Here is a 16051-nt window from a genome sequence, read left to right as displayed (position 1 = left end):
AAGTGTAGGCAAAGGGTCTGTTTGTGTTTATACGGAGGATCAAAGCCTAATTGCGCTACCCCGAAAATGAACTAGGATACGATATGAAAAAGAACTTCCAACATCAGCACTCTGGAAGACTCATGCCAGAAGATGATCATGAAAAAACCCCAACAAAGATCCATGCACTGCTACAGCTGTAGATGCACTCATCCCACCAGTTCCTGGACTTGCCATGGGAATGAAGGAGATATCTAAGCTGGCCTGTGCATACAGTAAAACAACAAATTTGACTGGATCTATACTGTTGGAACTCAACCAAGAATTAGGAGAAGTGCAAATTGTAGCGCTCCAAAATCTTACAACTACAGACTATTTACTGTTAAAAGAACATAAGGGATGTGAACATTCCCCAGGAATGGGTTGTTTTAATTTGTCTGATTTCTCTCAGACTTCAAGTTCAGTTGGACCATATCCACCATATCATAGATAAGTTTTCACAAATGCCTAAGGTGCCTAACTGGTTTTCTTGGTTTCACTGGAGATGGCTGGTAATTACAGGTATGCTTTGGTTATGTAACTATACTCCTATTATGTTAATGTGTGTGCACAATTTAAGTAGTAGCTTAAAACCTATACATGCTGAAGTTACTCTACAAGAAGATATGTGAAAGAAATAATCAATCTTCCCAGGTTTTCTGCTGCCTGCTACTTCTATAGCTTTTCTTCTTCCTTCCTAATTACAACCCTTAAATAGAATTCGTGCCTCATATCAAATTTACCGAGTATCATAATTCTTCCAAGTGGTAAAGATACCTCAAGACAAATGCTGGGCATAGAAGCCACAGGGCATAAATATGCAAAGAAATAAAAAGCTAACCACTTCAAACAATAAGGCTTCTCTTTCACTTACCAACTTTACGTTTCCCTGTATGGCCCCGGAAGATGACTGGTTAGCCAGAGACGGGTAAGATTCCTCAAGGGAGGAACAACCTAAGACAGGCACAGTCGCAGGGGGGTCATCAGGTGAGAAATTGGGGATCAACAGAGGTGAGGCTTAGAACCTCACCCCCCCGCTCTGAGAGAAATCTTCTGCATACGTGGATGTTTTATTGCCCTTGTCTAGCTTGGATCAACACATAGTCTACAGGCACACACCTGATCATCTACATTTGCTCTCTTACAACACTAAACTATGTTTTCTACCTTTATCTTGTACCTACCTACCACTTCAGCATTTTATTAAAAATAGTAATAATAAAGAGAGAAATGTGTTATCCACATATAAATCAAGTATATAAGTCAAATGAGTATTCATATTTGAACTGACTGTTTATAGTTCATAATGCATGAGCAAAACCGAAGGTTTCTGTGATGGCTGCCCTTGTAATGTTCACCATGTAAGAACTTATTCACTATGTAAGAATTTGTTCTCCATGTAAGAACTTGTTTGTTATGCCTCAGAAGATTGGAGACTGATGAAAATTAGGCTTGGGGTGGATTAATGATTGTGCATTGAGCATTGACTCCCCTATACAGAATTTTATTGTTGTGAACAACCATTTGATCAATAAATATGAGAGATGCCCTCACAAAAAAAAAAAAGTATACACTTCCAATGGTAAAATAATAAGTAACCGGGATGTAATGAATATAGTCAAGATATTGTAACAGCTTGCTTTGGTATGGTGATAGCTGGTACCTAGAATTGTCATGTATATAAATGTTGAATCACTATGTTGTACATCTGAAACTAATGTAATGTAATACTGTGTGTCAACTACCCTTCCATAAAAAAATAATTATCTAAAAAAAAAAAAAAAAAAAGAAATTCTGTTCAAGAGTGGCAAGAAAAGACTTGGTGGAACCAGTTAGGAAATTACTGCAATAAGCTAGGCAGTTTGCACCAAGGTGGTCAAACATTCTTGGCCACGGCCAAGCACTTCTATATGGTTCTAAGAAAAGCAGTTACTGAACAACCATTACCACCAATTTCTTTCTTGTTTTAAAATCGAGATATAGTTGATACATGAGTTTCAGGTGTACAGATTTTCAATTACATACATACCCTAAAGCACTTACTAATTAATATACATGAACCTAGTGCTCTCCCTCATGGAGTAAATGGAAATAAGTAAACACAATCCTCCTACTCAAGCATTTGTTTAGAAATAACTACAACACAAGGCAAAATGTGGCGAGTGGCAAAGTGAGGTGATACATAAAATTGCCAGAGGTCTCAGAGGACCCATGCTGTTGAACATGCTATTCGTGTGAACGCTGTCACCACTGTCACAGTCACCCCAGCACCAGCCAGGAGTGATTACTAAGAGTCTGAGTGCAGGAGCCACTGTTGGGCTCTTTAAGGGTTTGGACAATCACTGCTCTCCTCGCACCTGTACACATCTCTATGCGAGGGCTATTAAGGAAATGTACGAATAAGTATGCAAAAATGCCGTTTTTAGGATGGAAAGGGATTCTAACAGAAGGAATCATTAATTTCCCTTTTCATTTGAGGAATGCCTTGGCACAATCGGCTTTTGTCGGGGGTGATCCTGGGCTGCGGAGACACGCGCTTTCCGAGTAGCCACAAACTCCTAGTGGCCACGTGAACTCCACACCCAAGTCTTCCGCCTTGACTTGAAAGCAGCAGGCACAGAGGGTCTAAGCCTGATGCCCCCACGGGACGAGGCCGCTTTAGTGTCGGGAAGCCCAGGGGGGCCCTTGAGGCTGTGCGCGGAGGGGAGGATGCCTGCAGGCGCTGGGTGGGAACCCGAAACCGGAGACCCTTCCTCCCCTCTGGCTGACATCCATTCACCGAAAAAGGTAGAATCCGGACGGAAGGATGATATTTTTTTGCCAGGTAATGCTATATTTAAGCATGTCCTGTCACGTTTTCTGACAGGAAAAAAAAAAATCCCATTCACTGCCCGCTTCCCTCAGCCCCATCTCCAGGTCCGACGGAGGATGTATGTATATAATATATATGGCAAAAGGCTCTTCCAATACCTAGAAAAAATAAGTTTTACCTCTAACAAGCCATACACGGATCGGAACAGCTGTTCGTCGGAAAGCGGGTTCCCACCCACTGGCCACAGGAGGACGGGAGGCCCTGGCCCGACCTCTGTCCCCTTCCCAACACAGAAACTCTGGGGAATGGAGCCCCACCCCACCTGGCCTGGTCCCGCCCTCCAGTGTATAAGGAAGGCGCTCCCGGAAGCAGGCACACCTGGGTCGCCAGGAGGGTGCTGGGCCTGGGAAGAGAATCCAGAGTGTACAGGGACGTGGATGGCCAGACGCTCTGCCTCCACCTGTCCGTGTGTGCTCAGCACTGGTGAAAAGTGACTGCCCTCTAGGCTCAGCTGGCCAGGTTCAGCTCTAGGAAGTTGTGTGTGGCTGTTCCCCAGGAATCTTCCCATGCAGAGGCCCGGGAAGGATGGGGCCTTTGGGCTCAGGCTGTCGGTCAGCACATGGAGGCAGTGGGCTCACCCGCCCTGGTCCTCACCACATCACAGCGCCACCTTGAGCATCTTCCCCAGGCAACAGCCCCCTGGAGTCACTTTCGTAAGTAATCCCTTCGGGGAACTGGTGTCAGAGACCCAGGCCCTTCCAGCTAAGGGACGGTATAGGGCTATATAGCAGGTTGCCAAGCTGAGGGGTAGCCGTCCATTATGTGGAACTTGACAGAGTCTCTTGAACTTCCCCCAGTGCCCCATCCTGGTTTAGGCAGGAGAGCTAATGGTTTTGACATATCAAGTTTATCAAAACCCACCACATTGTAGACACTGTCCTGGGCACTGGGACACCGGTGAAGAAGGCCCACCCAGAACCTAAGAGGGCTGAGCTCCTGGAGTCTCCTCTGTTGTGGCCAAGAGGAGAGTGGCTGGGTTAAACCACACGGTTTTCCAGGGGGAGGCAGCTTTGGCCCTTAGTCTGAGAGTGGTAAGGCCACACAAAGGTTTACATCAGAGTAGGACGCCACCCTTTTGTGCTGCAGGCTGGGGACAGGATGTGGGGTCAGGGCTGGGGACACTTTGGGAGTCCAGGGAAGGATGGCCAGGGCTGGGCAGCAATGGAGGTCAAGTTTGACAATGGCTGGTGATGGGGGCCATCTCCCTCACCTAACTGGTGGGACTCCTGGGACACCTCACTTGCCTTTCCTCCTGTTTCCAGGGGAACAAGGAACGGTTACTTGTCTTCTTGCCATTGGGCTGTAGCAGGTCTTTATATACTGTAAATACAAGTCCTTTGTTGAGGTATGACTTGCAAGAATTTGCTCCAAGTCCATGTGTGGCTCGACTTTTTTTTTTCTTAATGACTCATGAGGGACATGGAAGTGAAATGTAGGTGGAAAACATAGACAATGCACATGAGAATGGCTAAAATTAAAAACTTGAATGAGAGAAGACATGAACGTAGTATCAGAGTCCCAGGGTATTGTGTGGAGAGGGGGCAGCATGGGGGCAGCTGCATACCCGGCCGGCTGCACAAGGCAGGAGGCACTCAGCAACGGCATCGGCTAACAGGTTCCCAGCAGGAAGGGCCAGCGCTGGTACTCACAGCACAGATAGAACTGAAGGACTGGCAGGGGCAGGGCCAGGTCAGGCTGACTCCTGGGAGCTGTAGGCTCACCTGTTCACTGAACCGAAACCTCAGTGAGGCCCAAGTTGCGCTTGTGTTTCTCTCCTAAGTTTCTGAAAGTGCTAACAAGCTTAGCAACAGCAGCAGCAGCAGCAGCAGGGGGAGCAGCCTGGAAGGCAAAGTGGAGGCCCTAGGCTTGCAAGCACTGCCCCCTTGGCTCCTGAGGCCTCTGTGGAGGGAGTGGGGCAGTGGGTCTGGACATAAAGGCATCTGTGGGCCCCCTCTTCTCATTTCCCCAACTTCTTCATGTGCTAGAAGTGGGGGAGGGGCTCTTGAGAAAATTCTGCATGCGAGTATTAAATGCAAGGCTGTCAGCTCCAAGCACTTGCAAGGAGACAGCCCCTTGCTGATTCTAACAGCAACATTTGCAGAATTTGAACACATAAGCCAAGTCCACTGGAAATCTGAACCGCAGATGGCAGTTCCTGTCTTATCAGCCAGCACTGATATTCCAAGAAACGCTTAGAGCTGTGTTTTTCAACTTGTGCCTATCTTCAGGTAATAGTCAGAAACTCTCCCTCAAGGCATTTCATGATCAGTTTTTGGGCTGCTGTTAAGGAATGTAACAGTAAGAAATGAATTTGTAATAGAAGAAAAGGGGAATCAAATCTTTGTTCAAAACTGAACACTAACATTTACTAGAAAGTGAACTCAAACAGCCCCAGAAACTTTGTCCACTAATGGGCAGAGGTGGATGGGGTGGCAGTTTCTTCTTGTTCTTCAGATTTTCCTAGTCTGAGGGTCAGAGTTAAAGCTGAAAGCTGATTTTGTTCAACCCCAAGCATCCAGTCCCCGGGAACTGAGGAGCATCAGAAAAGAAAAACACAAAGCTAGTGAATCGGAGGAGGAATGTCTGCTTGGACCTTTGCAGGCTGCTACTTCATGTGTCGGCACCCCAGCCCCTCTCCTACCATTTCCCCTTGAAAAGCCCTGACCGCTTGTGTCAGGAGGACGGTGGTTCTTCAAGGCAGGAGCTGGCCACTCCCTCATTTGCTAGCAAGTCAATAAACTATTCTTTCCTTTCTTCAAACCCTTGTCATTGTGTTTTGTGGTTTGACCTCAGGGACGAGGACCGGGTCTTGGTATCAGGAGCAGCACCCCCCACCCCGACCAAGTGCCCGCAGTGCCGCTCCTTCAGTGTCAGAGGCCACAGGGCCGAGCTGTCAGGGACGCAGAGCTCCCGGCTTCCTCCTTGCTAGACACGGGGGACTGTGCCGGCCAGGAGTTCATGCTGTGTGGCAGGGCAAGTACAAGCCTCTAGAACTCCCTGTATACATTGAAAGCAGTAATGCCTGGTGACACCAAGGATTTGAAAGAAGAACGGGTGGTGATTTCCACATACCCTTATTGAAGTCACTCATTTAGCCTACTTAGAAAACAGACGAATCTTGGAGATGACAGTGAATGATTGTCAGTGTAATCAGAGTGTCTCAAACTGCAGTTCCTGCTGCACATGGGGCTTCATCACTTGGTCCCCAAGCACCCAGTGTGTAAGTATTGGTCAGGAAAATGCTCTTTGTTCTCTTCCTGTGAGTAAAGACCAGCAGGGCAGTTAGCTTTCAGCCGGCAAGGAGAGAAAACTATCTCAGAGGCATATCAGACCTCCAGACTTGGGTTGTCATTTAGACAGAAGGAAGCTTCATCTCCTTTTTCTTCCAGAAGCCGTCACACTGGCCCATCCCATTGATGGTACTAGGCTGACTGGACCCAGTGATCAGGAAGTACAGCTCATCTAGGCATATTGACAGCGCAGTCACATGTCAGAAGGTGGACTAAATCCAACAAAAATTGAGGGACCTTTCATCTTAGAGAAGTTACTAGAAATCTATCTTGTGGGCATGCCAAGCTATCCCTTCTAAGGTGAAGAATAAGATGCTGTATCTGCACCACCACCCCAAACACACACACACGCCTGGTGCGGATTTCAGATTTGAGAGCAGCCTGGACCTGTGGAAGGTGGAAGGCAGTAGATGGCAACACCTGGATCTCCTCTCATTGCTGCCCCTTCAAGGTGCACACCTGAAAACGGCCTAGAAGGGGACTGACTTGCCCAAGATCACACGGCCTGGACCCCGGCCTGACCTGCGTGGTGTTCCATGCTCCATGCCAAGCCTGGTTGGCATTCTTCCATCTCTGAGTCTGTGTGTCAGACACATGTGACGCCAGTCCCCAGGAGCTGGAGGTGTCATCCATGTATCCCTGGGGATGTCCTTAGGGAGAAATGTCTGGCGTGACCCTCCCTGTGCAGGTTGGGATGTTGGGCAGGTCCTGGGAGGTGCTGTGGCCTCAGCAGGACAGGGAACTAGTGAGAAAAAGCGGACTGAGCTCAGCTCTTGTCTCCTCAGAGCTGGGACCCCGGTGACATTGCCAGAGAGTGTGGGGAGGGCTCTGGTGGAGATGTGTGTACTCATGCATGGCAAGGGCCAGGAGGGGGGGCAGTCAGCAGCCCAGAGGGGCACGTGGGCGTGTCTGAATGCAGGGAGGGGCCCTTGAAGAAGTGATGTCACTGATGACATGCCAAGTAGAACCTCAATTGTGACCCGGACGGATGGAACCCAGCTCCTGGTCGCAGAACCCAGTCCAGCTCACTTGACCGGAGGCGCTCGACAGAGCAACATGCGGTCTTGTTGTGCGGAGCCTTCTGAAAGCGAGGGAGTCAGGGAAGCCGAGAGGGAGAGTCTTCCTGCTCGCTGTGGGCGTTGGCTCAGTGACCTCCTCCAACGCCTCTATCCGTGTATCCCGAGGAGCCCCGAGGTAACACAGGGCAGCCCAGAGCGGGCCATTCCAGGGCCAGGCCACGAGTGTGACCCATCCTGGCTGACGTTTCCCCAGGCCCCTTGTGTGTGTGCGGTGGGCATGGGGCATGGGTGGGACTGAAGGCTGGGGAGCAGGGGGCAGTCAGTGTCACAGCTCTGGTCTCATGATTCAGGACATGGAGGTGAGTGTTGGGACCAGGTACTTCCACCCACATGTTAATCCTGAGCCCAGGGGTGTCCTCCTCTTCCCTGAGGGACTGGATGTCTATGCAGATGGCCCTGTGGGCCTGATCTCGGGGGCAGAGTTGGGGGCCCACATTGCCCCCTGTGGGGAGGTCCACGCAACCATGGGTGCCTCCTCCCCAGCTACCAGGTGCCGGCTTTGCAGAGCCCCACCCTGGGGAGCGTGGAGGAGCTGGTGGATGGATTCACCTACTCCATCTCCCTGGACCTGGGGCAGGCTGTCTACACCCAGGATCCCTTCCCTCCCAGGGCTTCCCCACGAGAGTGGCTGACAGGACCACTCCAGAGGGCCTGGAACCTTGTTCCCGGGGGCACCCCGTGCCTCTCCTTGCTCGCACCCCAGGGGGCTGGGGGCTCTCGGGTGAGCTGCAAACCTGCCTCGTCCTGGTGATTCCTGGGTTTCCCACTGACTATATCCCTGTTTCCCCCCTTAGCCTGAACCTGAGCCATCTGTCCATGGGACTGAGGTCCGCAAGTGCAGGGATCCCTGGATAGGTGTGAGGAGGAAGTGGAGAAAGCGAAAGGCACGAGTGGAACCAGCTCCAAACACCAGCCGGAGCGCTCCCGAGGCCACACTCCCACCCGATGATGCTGACCAGCTGACCACGGGCCAGCGGCTCCCCCGGTGAGCACCCAACCCCTCCTTGGCCAGTCGGGCCTCTGCCCACAGCCCGCGGTGTGTCTTGCATGTCCCCACGTGTCTGAGCCTCAGCGTGCTCCTCTGACAGGCAGGGAGGCTGGCGATCAGCCTGTTAGGGTGCCCATGGGGAACATGGGAGGAGCCTTAGAGGGGTTCCCCTGGTGCCCGGCATGGTAAAGGACTGCCGGCCAAGCTGGGCCACTTCGGGGCTTACTTCTCTGTACCCGATGAAAGCCTTTGGCCTCACCCGTCAGTGGCCTGGAGCCTGGCTCATTTGGAAAAGCACATGGGAAGCAGCCTTTGGAACGGAGGCTCGCGATTCCCTGTGTTTGGGCCGGGTCCTTGTCCTCACTGTCGCCACATGAGGGACCTCTGGGGGCAGGAGAGGGGTACCTGGAGAAGTTCTGGTAGGACTTCCTTAAGCAACAATAGGTACGCAGTGCCCACTTTGTGCAGACCCTTTGGGGACACTTAGCACAACTGAGTGAAGGAAGCAGACACAATACTGGGACCCCATCCCGGGTGGACTCGGGCAGTCACTTCAGGCATCATCCGCAGGTCACGGCCAGGGAGTGTCACGACTGATGCCGTCACGGCCTCCTCAAGCAACAGGGGGCATGACGAGGGGCCAGAGGGGGAATTGAAAATGTGAGCGTTCACTGGGTCCAGAGGAGGTGCTGCCCATCTCACAGAATGGGGGGAGGAGGAGTTTGGGGCTTGGGGTTGGGGGAGCACAGCAGAGCCCAGCAGGTCACTCATCTTTGGGTTCCCATGGGTGGGCTGACGACTGGGGACTTCCTATTCGGGAGGATGGGAGAGGATGGGGTCCCAGGACAGACACGCAGGGTCAGGAAGGGGGAGGGGCAGGTGCCTGGACAGGCAGGGGAGTGCACAGCGGCCAGGCCCACACAAGGGTGGACCCGGAGGGCAGTGTGGCTGGAAAGACCAGGCTTCTCACTCTGCCACCCCCAGGCCTTACCCCAGCCGCAGGATGGGACGGGCTAGGCGCCTTGCCTGGGAGCCTGAGAGCGTGCCCAGCGACCTCCACGGCAGCCAGCCTTCATCCACCCTGGTGGGCCAAGTCCTCCACCACTTGGTCCAGGAGGAGCACCTGGGGCCCACGGTGGCGGTGCTGGAAGGTGAGGGGCTGCAGCCAGGGGACCGTCTAGGGTGGGCTTCCCGGACTGGGGTTCCCTTCAAGGCACTGAGGGCTCTTCTGTCATTGTAAGGCGCGGGGAATCAGGCCCACGGTGACCCTTTCTCTGTGTCCCGCTCCAGACCCACGGCAGAGGCAGCTGGCTCCAGAGACACGGGGAGGGCCGGCTTCACGGCTAGAGCCCATCCAGGAGCTCCCTGAGACCCCTGTGCTGGCAAGACGGCTGGTGTCACCTGCTTCAGCTCCTGCAGAGCTGGAGGATGTCCCAGCAGTGGCCTCAGCCTCAGAGCCAGGCCCCGAGCGGGAGCCCCATGAGCCCACAGCAGAGCCCAACAGGTCACTCAGCTTTGGATTCCCACGGGGGGGCTGACGACTGGGGACTTCCTATTCGGGAGGATGGGAGAGGATGGGGTCCCAGGACAGACACGCAGGGTCAGGAAGGGGGAGGGGCAGGTGCCGGGACAGGCAGGGGAGCGCACAGCGGCCAGGCCCACACAAGGGTGGACCCGGAGGGCAGTGCGGCTGGAAAGACCAGGCTTCTCACTCTGCCACCCCCAGGCCTTCCCGCAGCCGCAGGATGGGACGGGCTAGGCACGTTACCTGGCAGGACGAGCAACTGGGGCCCACGCTTTCAGAGCTGGAAGGTGAGGGGCTGCGGCCAGGGGACCGTCTAGGGTGGGCTTCCCAGACTGGGGTTCCCTTCAAGGCACTGAGGGCTCTTCAAGATGTCATTGTAAGTCATGCGAAATCAGCCCCGGGGTGACCCTTTCTCTGTGTCCTGCGCTCCAGACCCACGGCAGACGCAGCTGGCTCCAGAGACAAAGGGAAGGCTGGCTTCGTGGCTACAGCGAGTCCAGGCGCTCTTTCAGACCCCTGTGCGGGAGCTACGGCCATTGTCATCCGCCTCAGCCCCTGCAGAGCTGGAGGACATCCCAGCAGAGGCCTCAGCTCTGAGGCAAGGACCCAAGCTGGAGCCCCAGGAGCCCTCAGGCCTGGTGCGCAGAGCAACTGCCGTGATGGTACCAGGCCTTACAGAGCCAGAGCCATGTCCAGACCCCATGAGCCCCTGGGACATCCCAGGAGTGGTTTCAGCCCCGGTGCCAGGCCCCGAGCTGGAGCCCCATGAGCCCTTGGTCCCGGGTCCCGTGGCACCTGCAGGAATGGCACCGGGACTGGCAGAGCCAGAGGCGGACCCGGAGCCCACCCGCGCCTGTGTCGCCATCACCCGGCACGTGTGGAGGAAGGAGGAGTGGACCATTCTGGCATTTCCCCATGGCCTGGTGGCCGAGCAGCTGACCCTGATCTGTGCGGTGAGCTGAGCGGGCTCTCAGGGTCGGGGGTGGGCCTTCCCTGTGTCACGGGCTGCCCCAGACCTGCCGTCCCTGACGTGGACTCCTGTGATCTGGGCCCATGTCCCAGCTTCCCCCCAGACTCACCATGTGCCCTGAAAGACTCTCCTCGCCCCCAAGCCCTCACTGACCACACGGGGACAATAGGGCCGGCCCTTAGGGATCCTTGCAGACCAATGATTTGGAGCGGAGGGAAGGTGGGCAGGGCCTGGCCGGGCTGGGAGGGGCAGGGCAGGGGAGGGGTGCTCAGGGAGGTGCTGCCAGGGCCTTAGGTCCTCGGGCCATTGGCCTGGCAGGCTTCCACAGCCTCCACACTTCAGAGGCCCCTGCCATGGACTGACTGTGGGAGACACTGACACCAACAAAGGCTCTGGGTGGAGTTGTTTTGGGGGAAACTGCACCTGAGTGGGTAGTGGGGTCCACGGGGTGGCAGATGCCCCAGTTTGGGCAGGCGTGAGCTGCCTTTTGTTGCAGGGAGGAGGTGAGTGAGGGTGCCTGTGAGCAAAGCCCCTCTGTTCCCCACCACTGGGTGCCTCAGTGGACAGGGTCTGAAGTCCGGATGGCCACGAGGCTCACAGCACGTCCTCAGCTGCCTGGGCTCCAGCTCTGACCGGTGACCCTGCCTGGGAACAGGGGCACCAGGGGCACAGCTGGATGACCCTCCCTTGTGATCCCCAGGGGCTGTACGACAGGATGGACTTTGCGGAATTTAACAGTTACTTACGGAACCAGCCACAGATGGGAGACATTGAGCGCCTGGCTCTCACCACGTATAGGACGTATAGGGTCCTCAGGGAATTTGATGCCTTGGTTAAGTTGGTCACCACCACCTGCCTCGGGACCCCGAGCATGATGGCCTCGGACAGGGCCGAAGTGGTTAGGTTCTGGATCTGGGTGGCCATGGTATGTCATGGGACGCCCCCGGGGTCCCCTCCTTGGCCAGCTCTCAGAATGGGTGCCTGTGGTCTGCCCTGCACAGTCCCTGGGCCCCTCCTGCCAGGGGTGTGCAGACCTGCACTCACAGGTCCCAAGGGGGGGACAGCCATCCCTGGCCCCTTCCTTGGGTTGAGCTACAGTCCTCCACCCAGGAGGGCTGCTCAGCAGGTAGTAGGTGTGCTGGGCTCCCTGGATGTCTGTCTCCTTAAGGACAGGAGTTCATGGGGGGACAGAGTAGAGAAGCAGGCCACGCTCTCAGCTCTGTCTTCCGTCCCAGGGGAGTCTGAACCTCAGGAACTACACTGCCCTCCATGCCATTGTCTTGGCCCTGCAGAGCCCTGCTATTCATCGTCTGGAAAGCACCTGGGGACATGTTTCCTGGTGGGTACTCCTGTCCCTGGAACCAGGGCACCTGAGTGGACAGGGACACACCGACATCTGGCAGTGTTCCCTCAGTTGGCTGGGACTTCCTGGGAGGTGGCGGAGCTTAAGGACAGGGATGGCAGGCTCTTGGGGCCCCCTGTGGGTTAGGCCACGGGTACCCCTGCAGTAATCAGTTTCCTGCAATGTCAAGTGTGGGTTGAAGCCCACTGGAGATCTTGAGCTTGTGCTCTGCAGCAGGAGGTCTCTGCCCCAAGGACAGCGACCTCGCCCAAAGCAGATTCGCCCCTGGGGAGAACTGGGAATGGAGGCCCTGGGTGGAAACATGAAGCCCCCTCCACAGGCCATGGATTCCCCAGGGCTCAGGGCCGTGGTGGAAAGCCTCCTGCAGGCTAGTGGACCTTCTAGGATCTCCAGGAAATGGGGTCGGTCCCGAGGCTCTCCACCTGCTGGCCATGTATCTACCTCCTCCTCTCCTCTCCCCTTAGTGTCTGCCTGATGGTATATGAAGACCTGAAAACACAGGACAACTGGGTTCACAGGAAGCGGCTGTTCAAGGTAAATGGAGGTCTGGAAGGGAGGGGTCCTCGGGGCAAGTCCCCTTCCGTGCTGTGGCACAGCTTTGGGAAGGACTCCAGGTGTGCGGGGTGAGAGGGGGGAGCTGATGGAGGTAGGGTTCCCCAGGCCCCCAAGGGCCTCATCTGTCTCCCTCCCTGGCTCCACTTTACTGGGGGCCTGGCATCCATCAACCATGGACTGGTTGTGGGAGGCCACGTGGGAGGGGAGCATGAGCACCTGAGTGTCCTGGACCTTGCAGGAGCTGGAGTCCATATTGAGGGCAAGGCAGCGGGGCCGCATGGGACCCGAGGAGAGGAGGACAAAGGTGAGAGAGGCGTGGCCAGGTTCGGGGCTGTGGGGGCAACCCTGCACCTGCTCCTGGTGCCACCAGCCCTGAGCTGCCAGCACTGGGGTGACCAGGAGGAGGGCGAGAGCAGCTGGGTACAGGGGGAAGTTGGAGGACAGGAGCAGGGACCACAGGGCCTGGGATTGGCCAAAAGCCAGCCCTGGGAGGGCCCAGGAGGGGAGAGCTGGGCGAAGGGAGGTGGGGAGGCAGCACAGGGTGGTCCAAGGTAGCTGGGGGCTGCGGATGTGGGGTTCAGGGGAGGCTCTGTGGGCGCCCCTGAGGCAGGCAGGGACTCATCACCTCCCCAACCCGGTGCACAGGACGTGGTCCCCTACCTTGGACTGATCCTGGACGATTCCATAGACAAACACCTGGAATATGAGGATGTGAGTGAGCCCAGAGGGGCACAGGGGGGTAGGATGGTGAGCTTTAGAGAGGAGAGAGCCCCCAGTGAGCCCAGACCTCTCAGCACCGGGCCTCCCACACTCCTGAGTCCCCCCTCCACCCCAAGAGCAGGGCTTCTTGGAGAGGACTGCCAGAAGGACCGGCTTAAGCCCCGGTCCTGGCCCCAGGGCAGGTGGGGCTGAGGGCTCCAGGGGGCAGCATCTGGGCAGGACTGGCCTCCTCCTCAGGCCCTGCCCAGGGGGAGGGATGCTGCTCCTTCAGGGCAGGAAGCACATCAGGGGGCTGGCAGTGCCTTCCCACCGGAGGCCTCAGCTCCCCAGTGCAGTCCCTGCTTCTCGGTAGCCCCGAGCCTGGGCCAGGTCTGGGTGCTGTTTCTGGGCAGGACAGCCTTGGAGGCCCTGGTGGGCCTCCAACTTGAGAAAGGGTGAGGATGTTCCGGCCTTGTTCTGGGCTCAGGGGGCTGTTTCTGATGCACTTTGGTTTCCTTCCTGCCATCAAGACCCCCTGGGCAGGACCCTGTCCAGCCCATCCTCTGGGCCTAATGTGTCTTGAGAAAGTTAAGACACCCAGATCTCATGACACTCAAGGCTTTGTCAGGTGGGGGATGGGGTGTGGCATCAAGGCCAACTTCCTGGAGGAGGAGCTGGAGACCCAACTGTCAGAACAGGCAGGGCTGGATGGCATTGGAGGGAAGGCGGGTTCCCATGAGCAAAGATCCGGGACCATCATAGTGCCCCACTCCTCACACACCTCCTTCTCTGTACCCTGTTCTTTCTCTGCCCCAGTTCCCTGTCATCCAAAGTGAGATCACCATGCAGAGGAAGCTGGCCAAGGTGTATGACCTGGAGCCTGATGAGCGCTTCCGGTGCTTTGCCCAGGCCGTGGAGCCCCTGGATGAGGAGGAGAGGTGAGGCCGGCCAGAGTCAGGTGTGGGCTGCAGCTGCCGGGAGGCTCTGGGAGAAGGGCCCCCTGACGTGTGGCTCCAGGGGTTCACAGGTGTCCCTCTGTCCTGCAGCTACAGCCTGTCCTGCCAGCTGGAGCCCCCAGGCCAGGGGGCCGGCAGAAAGTGACTATTCTTCAGGCCCCACAAGATGTAAATTTACCAGCCGGCCAGGGCCAGGTGAGTTTCTGGGCTGGGGCGATCGGCAGGGGGTGGTGGGCTGCTCCTCAGCCTCAGGGAAGCTTCAGGCCATGTGGGGTGTGGGGGCGTCCTAAAGACAGGTGGGGCTGGGGTCCCAGCTCCACGGCCGACCAGGCCTGTCAGACTGAAGGGTGTTTCCCCTCCCCCTCCGGGACCCAGCCTCCTCCTCTGTAAGTAGGTGACGCTCAGGAGCCTTCCCGTGACAGGGACCCCCCGGGTGCTGGTGATGGACAGGACCCTCCGCACAGGGCCCGGAGCCCAGAGGGCAGTGGGGACGGGGTGGAAGCAGGATAATGGGGGGAACCCGGGATAACCTGCCTCTTCTGATCACCCGTGTGTGGCCCTGTAGCTGCTGTCATCGGGCCCGCGGCCCTGCTGGTGTCCTGGCTGCATGTGGAGGAGAGCTGCTTCCCCTTCGGGCAGGCGGCCCCTGGCGCCCCAGGACCCCAGTCTGCTTGCTGCTCCTCCTCCTCCCGCTGCTCATCCTGAGCCTCTGCTGGGGCAGCTGCTCTGGCACCTCCTCCGTCGGCCGACTTCGGCATCTCCCCGGGCTGCCGCTGCCTCCTCAAGGGCCTGTACGTAGCCCCTGCCAACCTGGCCGCCTTCGTGCTGTGTCCTACCCTCTGCTCGTGGCCCGCTGGACAAAGGCGAGCCACCCCACCGTGTGGAGGGTTTTCCCCTTAGAGTAGGTGGTCTCCCGCCGTGACGCCAAACAGCTGCCTGGGTGCCATCAGCCAACGAGTCGTAGCCACAATGGTCCAGAAAGAGCTGGGGCCCGTCCTCACCATGGCCAGCCTTTCCCAGGATGGACACAGAGACGGCGCAGTGCTGCATGGGACCACCGCCCCCTGGGTGCCCAGCGGAGGCATCCGAGGCTGCAAGGGTGGCCGGCTGACGCAGGGTCCCAGGACATGCTCCCAGCGGAGCCCTTGTGCAACTCCCTCCCCTAATCCCTGAGAAATAGCCTCCCCAGGCACAGTGTGGTCTGGGTGTTGTGTCTGAGGTTAATGGTTCCTGGGGGTTGGGGTCATCCCTGTGCAGAATGTAATAAATGATGAACGGATCGCCACCACACTGCTCTTTCTTCTCAAAGCTCTGCCCCTCCTGCAGACATCGTGTGCCCCAGCCCACCGCACCCCCAGCCCTCAAACTCTATGACGCAGGGGGGCCCTGACCTCCACCAGGTTTCCCTCTATCCTCTGTTCTCCCCCCATAAGGTGCTCAGGAAGAACGGGGCGCACTAAGCCCCAGGCTGGCACACCTTGACAGCACTGGGGAGGGCTGTTCAAACAGAAAGTGAACCTTATTTCCTGTCACCTATAGATTATGATCGGACACAGAAACTTGCTGATTAGAAGCCCCAGGGTGTCTCTTCAGGTCTTGAACACCACTGCAGACGTACCCAAGTAGATCCCACGGCTGCAGGGCACCAGTCTAGCACTGTCCCATTTAATGAGACACCGCTGCTCCACACATTCCAGAAAATTCCTTTTCAAAAAACGCTGAACTTGGTCTCTCAA

General features: G+C 56.3%; 1 protein-coding gene and 1 long non-coding RNA gene across 3 annotated transcripts in view; one reads left to right on the top strand and one right to left on the bottom strand.

Annotated features, from left to right (window-relative positions):
• Window positions 1-1804: 1804 nt before the first annotated feature.
• Window positions 1805-16051, bottom strand: part of LOC130679878 (uncharacterized) — a 63364-nt gene continuing 49117 nt past the window's right edge. Inside the window, exons 3-6 of one of the 2 annotated variants that reach the window (XR_008992869.1) lie at window positions 14141-14280; window positions 13321-13356; window positions 5963-6922; window positions 1805-5419 (exon numbers count right to left, since the gene is read on the bottom strand). This is a non-coding gene — a long non-coding RNA (uncharacterized LOC130679878). Of the gene's footprint in view, window positions 6923-7148; window positions 9980-13320; window positions 13357-14140; window positions 14281-16051 lie in introns of those variants that run through there. The other variant, XR_008992870.1, reaches the window with a different exon arrangement.
• LOC130679875 (uncharacterized) lies at window positions 10019-15246 on the top strand. Its single transcript, XM_057489426.1, has 4 exons — window positions 10019-10725; window positions 14176-14297; window positions 14406-14510; window positions 14881-15246. Exons 1-3 carry the CDS (start codon window positions 10156-10158, stop codon window positions 14458-14460), a joined length of 747 nt encoding a protein of 248 aa, XP_057345409.1. The 5' UTR covers window positions 10019-10155; the 3' UTR covers window positions 14461-14510; window positions 14881-15246.

This window comes from Manis pentadactyla, chromosome 12 (genome assembly GCF_030020395.1).
Source record: "Manis pentadactyla isolate mManPen7 chromosome 12, mManPen7.hap1, whole genome shotgun sequence".
In the NCBI taxonomy this organism is placed as follows: Eukaryota; Metazoa; Chordata; class Mammalia; order Pholidota; family Manidae; genus Manis; species Manis pentadactyla.
The sequence above is the reverse complement of the archived record's forward strand: the minus strand, read 5'-3'. Positions and strand labels throughout refer to the sequence as shown.

Bases quoted from the DNA above. Each gene is read 5' to 3' on its own strand.
- LOC130679875 (XM_057489426.1), top strand. From the start codon at position 10,156: ATGCGAAATCAGCCCCGGGGTGACCCTTTCTCTGTGTCCTGCGCTCCA. The intron at 10,726-14,175 runs GTGAGCTGAGCG...TCTCTGCCCCAG, and splicing joins AGCTGACCCTGATCTGTGCG to TTCCCTGTCATCCAAAGTGA. The intron at 14,298-14,405 runs GTGAGGCCGGCC...TCTGTCCTGCAG, and splicing joins CCCCTGGATGAGGAGGAGAG to CTACAGCCTGTCCTGCCAGC.